This window comes from Sphaeramia orbicularis, chromosome 21, assembly GCF_902148855.1.
Source record: "Sphaeramia orbicularis chromosome 21, fSphaOr1.1, whole genome shotgun sequence".
Classification (NCBI taxonomy): Eukaryota; Metazoa; Chordata; class Actinopteri; order Kurtiformes; family Apogonidae; genus Sphaeramia; species Sphaeramia orbicularis.
Window position 1 is genome coordinate 43826457 of NC_043977.1, and position 6557 is coordinate 43833013.

The 6557-nt window shown below is 34.7% G+C and overlaps 1 protein-coding gene across 1 annotated transcript; it reads left to right on the forward strand.

Moving 5' to 3' along the window:
* Positions 1-488: 488 nt before the first annotated feature.
* Positions 489-2754, forward strand: LOC115412053 (olfactory receptor 2T6-like). Its single transcript, XM_030124352.1, has 2 exons — positions 489-1404; positions 2522-2754. The coding sequence occupies exons 1-2, from the start codon at positions 489-491 to the stop codon at positions 2752-2754; spliced, it is 1149 nt and encodes a 382-aa protein (XP_029980212.1).
* Positions 2755-6557: the final 3803 nt, after the last annotated feature.

The window sequence follows — 6557 nt, forward strand, 5'->3', positions numbered from 1 at the left end:
GTGAGAGTGTTTTTCTTTATATGTCAGCCCTGCAATGAACTGGTGATATGTCCAGGGTGTACCCCGCCTTCGCCCATAATAGCTGGGATAGGCTCCAGTGACCCCCATGACCCTAGTAAGGATAAAGTGGGTTCAGATAAGGAATGAATGAAAATAAAATAAAATAAATGTAACTGTAAAAAGCTGTTGCGTCATGCTGTTCCAATCAAGGCAAGTATTAAATGTAAAAGAAAAAAACAAAAAAAAATTTCTTATTGTGTCACAGGAGACCATGTTTGTACCTCTGCAAGCCCCCACTCTACCCCCTGCTGGCAGTTTCTAGAAGTTGAAAGTGTTCTATAAAAGCCTTCACACTGCGCAGGGTGAAACAGTTCAGGTCTTGAGTTTTCAGTGTGCTTGGTACACATTCAGGTTCTCGTTTACAAATGAAATAATCTGATACAGAGTTAATTTGTGTAATGTTTAAACTAAAATTTATAATAATCATAATGGATGATGAGGTAAATACAACCTATATAACACTTGATGGGTATGTTGAGCTGCATAATTACAGATTTCTTTATTTTGTGATTATGTTTACAGCATATATTCTAATAATCTGTGGTAATTGTACAATTTTGTGTCTTATCTGGTTTCACCAAAATCTTCATGAGCCTATGTACGTCTTTATTGCAGCTTTATTATTGAACTCTGTTGTTTACTGCACAACTATCTACCCAAAGCTATTAACTGATGTTTTATCTGAAGAACCAGTCATATCTTATTCAACCTGTGTATTTCAGTGGTTTGCATATTACACTTTAATGGGTTCTGAATATTGTCTGTTATCAGCCATGGCCTATGACAGGTATGTGTCTATATGTAAACCTCTGCACTATCCAGTTATAATGAGGAAATTAAAAATCAACATTTTTCTGGCATTATCTTGGTTTCTGCCAGCTTTTCAGGTCGCGGTTCCGGCTGCAATTAATGCTTATAGAAAAATATGTCACTTTACTCTTAATGGAACTATTTGTAACAGCACAGTTATTCATCTGTACTGCATTGACTCGACAGCACTGAATATATATGGGCTGGTTTGTTTTGTCAACCTTCTCATTGTTCCTTTGACTTTCATACTTTTTACCTACATAAAGATATTTATAATAACTCACAGCTGTGTAGACGTCAGGAAAAAAGCTACACAGACCTGTTTGCCTCATCTTTTAGTTTTAGTCAGCTTTACCTGTGCGACCACTTGTGATGTACTTTTATTTCTAATTGAAACTGATTTTTCTAAACCCATACGTCTTTTAATGTCTTTTCAAACTATCTTTTGTCATCCTCTTTTTAATCCTGTGATATACGGACTAAAAATGACAGAAATATTTAAACACTTCAAGAGGTTGTTATGTCCTGGGAATGGTAATGGTAACACGTTACATTCTGAACTTTAATATGGTATTAATTTATAGTTGTAATAAATGCATATCTGCATCTGGGTGTTTTGTTATCTTTATTGAGCATTAATTGAAGATTTTAATGTTTTAAATACAAAGGTCAGAGTAATAGAGTTGAATTTCCATCGATTATCATGTTGATAATATTTTCAAAGTAGTTTTTATTCTCCTCTCATTTGAACATATACAGATAACAAATGAGTGTGATTTCAGAGGAACTATTATTGTGAAAATGGTGGAAAATTTTAAAATTGCATTTCATTTCTAGGAAAAGCAACTCATACAATTACAATATAGGTTTTCATTCTCTCATCTGTGTGCTGTATGTGTTGCATTTTCCCTTTTTAACCCATAAAGACCCAAACACCCACCAGTGACCAAAAGCATCTACTGATCTAAACTGTTTAATACCTGTAGATCTACTAATCCTATGAAATACATGTAAATATTTATGTTTGTCATCTTTTCATGGTCATCAGATATGACCCATTTGGACGTTCAGAGGCTCCATAGTGAATGTGGAAACACCGTCAACTTCTACAACATTGATTCACCAGTAAAACCCATGGAGTTGGATCAATGACAGTGGATGGACACACTTGATTTATGTTCAGTTAATGATATTTTACTGAAAAAGTCCCTTTTTCTTAAGTTTTCTCTGTTTTTGGTATAATAACTCTAATGTAACCTCAGTATGATGATTTAAGTACATGATCGGTAAATTAAATATAGAAAATACCTGATTTTCACTGAAAAAAATGCAAAATAGAAAGGATAATATTATGATGAATGGTGATAACTCAGTTTAGAGAGATTCAGAAGAGAGAAACATTTATTTGCAAACTGCCATAAAAATATCACTGGGTCTTTATGGGTTATGGAGGCTCAGGTCTTTTCACGTCTGTGGACACTGAGTACACTTACTGATCTTGTCAAGAAAAAAAAAAAAAGGTGCCCAGGATTTAAAAACAAAACAAAACAAAACAAAAAAAGAAAACCTGATGCTCACAACACCTCAGAACTTATCCATACAGTCGTTTAGTTGATGAAATGTTAATATAAATGTTTTATTCTGTGTGTAGGTTTCACATTTTCACAGAGAGTCAAAGCAAGAACAATTTTAAGTTTCAAGTGCCTCCATAATAACACCCCTGACTACCTCAAGGATCTTCTGACCCCTCACACCTCCACCTGTGGTCTCCGGCCCCACAGCACCAACCTCCTCCTCCCCCCCAGAACTAAACTTCAGACCATGGGAGACCGGGCCTTCTCATCTCCCGGCCCCATATCTGGAACTCCCTCCCTGACCACCTAAGAGCTCCTCAGTCCCTGGACTCCTTCAAAAAGGGGCTAAAAACATTCCTGTTTAGACAGGCTTTTTATGGACCACCTTGATGCTCTGTTTTATTCGCCTAGTCTTTTATTCCTGATACAGTATTTTTATTTTTATTTTTATTCTTTCATTTTTTATTGGACTGACTTTTCTCTGTAGCACTTTGAGATTCTGTTGAAAGAAAAGTGCTTTATGAATGCAATTTATTTATTTATTATTATTATTATTATTAATGTTTACAATAATAGCAGAAGGTTCATATGTTTGTTTCCATAGGTTCCTCATGTTTTTCAGACAAATCCTTCTGTCTGTCTGAGGGGCCATAGTTACAGACCCCTGGATGAGGGAAATTAAAAATAACCTAAAGTGAGTCCCATCTTTCCTAAATTCCAAAACAGACCAGTGCCTACAAACCTTTGCAGTTCAAACACTGATAATTTATCTACATAGAAATGGTGGCGCAAAATAAACAAAACAGTCTAATACAATGGTGTCAAACTCATTTTAGTTCAGGGGCCAAATACAGCTCAATATGACCTCAAAAAGGCCGGACCAGTAAAATAATAACAGGAAAGAAGTAAAATTACACTTAGCTATACTTTAAAAATGTGAATAACAAACAACATGAAAGCTAGTACAATTTTAACAACATTATGTCTCAGTTTGTAATTTACACATTTAAACCTCACAGTGGATCTACAAAGGCACAAAACATTTTATAACAAGCAGAATATTATTAAAATTGTACTTATTTTTCTTATGACATTTCAGGTTGTTCATATTTGTTCAGGTTATTCACAATTTCTTCTGAGAGGACAGTTTGTAAAAATAAATATTTTCATGTAATTTTACTGTTTTACACTAAACAAAGAGAAAAATTTGGAGTTGTCATTATTTACAGGTTATTATGAGAGTGTTTTACGGGTCTGACTCATTTGAGATCATATTGGTCTGTATGTGATGATTTTCACATCACTGATTGTTAATATCATCAGTGTAATTTGTTTTTTGGTGATTCATTGTAATTTCTGCATATCATAAATTCATTCACTGGGCCAGATGGGACCCTGTGGCGGCCGTATGTTTGACACCCCTGGTTCAGTACATTTACTACCAAATAAAATAATAAGAAAGAAAAAACAGACCCATCTGTTCAATCCCCTGTCAGACAAAGGACAGGTAAAGAGCACCACCCTCTGGCAGGAAAACAGAACAGCACAATGTACAAGTCAGAAATGAAAAAATACAAAATATGACTTCAAGGTCATAACAATACAAACACCATTGCTCTGGCACTAGTGGATTCTGTGTCCACAAGCATTTTAACAACAACTTTAGGCTCAATTAATATTAGCAAAACTATCCTCTATTCAAGAATCAAAGACTTAGTGTATAATGTACTCTGCATTTAGGACACAATCTTAAGACCAAATACAGGTTTCATGAATGAATTAAATGTGCTACTGCTCAGAGTTTACTTCAGAAGTAAAGTATACCCTTTGGATGCTTTTTTTTCCCCCTTTTGTTTTTTTTATGCTTATGCGTTGATTGTCACGATGCAAAAACATGTTTTGGCAACTCATACCAGCCTCAGGTGTAACAGAGTTTTGGATGTGTATTAGCTGAATGTTGGAAAACAATTATATAAATGCAGAAATACAAAAGAGAAAAGATGTGAAACAAAAAATGGATAAGTCAAAAGAAAAAGAAGGCAGAAAAACACTATTCCAGATTAATCTAATCCATTTGCTGATCCAAGGTTTCACATTTTAGTGGTCACAATCATTACATGAACGATAGATAGATAGATAGATAGATAGATAGATAGATAGATAGATAGATAGATAGATAGATAGATAGATAGATAGATAGATAGATAGATAGATAGATAGATAGATAGATAGATAGATAGATAGATAGATAGATAGATAGATAGATAGATTGATAGATTGATTGATTGATTGATTGATTGATTTTATTTATCCCAAACTGGGACGTTGTAGTGCAGCAGCATGACAAACAGTACAAATACAATAGAAGAATAAAGACCTACAGTATACATAATAAATAGAAGTAAAAAGGTTGTGTTTTGTACTGATATGGAATGTTCCTGATATTCTCTACACTATATTCTTTTAAAAATATTACAAAACATTTGATTTTTTGAAACAGATTCTGGGGACAAAGGGTGTCCAACAGGTACACCACTGATTCATTCATTGTCCAAACTGCTTAGTCCTTCAGAGTCCTTACACTGGCTTCCTGTGAGTCAAAGGATAGAGTTCCAAATCGTACTCCTGGTCTACAAAGTACTGAATGGCCTTGGACCAAAATACATCCTAGACTTGTTAGTTCCCTTTGAAGCATCCGGACCCATGAGATCATCAGGGACAGGTTGACTGTGTGTTCCTAAAATCAGAACCAAACAAAGTGAAGCAGCTTTCAGTTCTTCTGCTCCTCACCTGTGGAACAAACTTCCTGAATACCTGAGGTCTGCTCAAATTGTCAGCTCATTTAAATCAAGCCTGAAAACATTATTGTTTACTGCAGCTTTCCCTTAAACTCTTAAATAATGTCTTTTAAATGAACTTTAAAATCACATCTTATTGCTGATGATTTTAATGTCTATTTTAATTTTAATGTCTTTTTATTTTAATTTTCTCTCATCTTATATGTATTTTTATGCCTCTCCTGTGATGCTTTTATGTTTCATGTAAAGCACTTTGAACTGTCCTGTACATGAAATGTGCTACACAAATAAACTTGCCTTGCCTTGCGGTCGTTGGGGTGCTGGTGTTTATTCCAGCTACCAGCGGGTAAAAACAGGGCACACTCCAGATGAGTCACCAGTTCAACACAGGGCTGACCTGTTAAGTACATGTCTTTGGACAGTGAAATGAAGCTGGAGTACCAGGAGAGAACTGAAGAAACTGGGAAATGCATGTGTAGTCATGCATTTCAGAAAAAAGATCAATATTGTAGAAGCTGTTTGTGATCATGTGAGTGGAGAAAAGAATAAAAGAGCATGAAATCCTCTGGGACACTCTGGAGGTGTGTAATATAGCAAAAGATTATTTAAGAAAACATTCCAAACAGTCGACCCAGGAGAGTTGAAGATTTATGGGGTGTGTGTGTGTGTGTGTGTGTGTGTGTGTGTGTGTGTGTGTGTGTGTGTGTGGTGTGTGTGTCTGTGCTTCAATACTGTGCTCTATTTCATGCCTATTTCTTGTTCGGCTAAAATTTGCTTAGAGGTCTTATGCATAAGTCTTTGTGCATAAGAAATCAATATAAGTGAATCCCCAAAGGAACTTTGTGTTGGTAAATGCAACTTATGGAAATTTACAGGATTTCAGTTCAGTTGCAACATGTTGATGGTCATATGAACTACGTTTTCAGGTCAAAAATGCCCAATTTCATCACATTTAATGCTATATTTTCATGTCACAAATGGCCAAGTTATATTTGAACTGAATTTACCTGAAAACAAATATTCTATTCTTTTAGATTTCCCAGTTTTTCTTACAAGATTATATACTACATATCATGTTTTTTTTTTTACACGTTGCAATATGGAGTATGGTGCTGATCCATCCTGCTTATGTTACGTGAATACATACATTAAGAATGTCACACATCACTTTTTAAATCAACAGTTTTCTAATAATAAGCATTTTTATAAAGAAATAACAATTCTATATTGTTATTTACTCTTTAGTGTGATGATAAACTATACAATAAATAATTCTGATACTAGTTTTTGCACAGGGATCATTTCTGGAAACGGT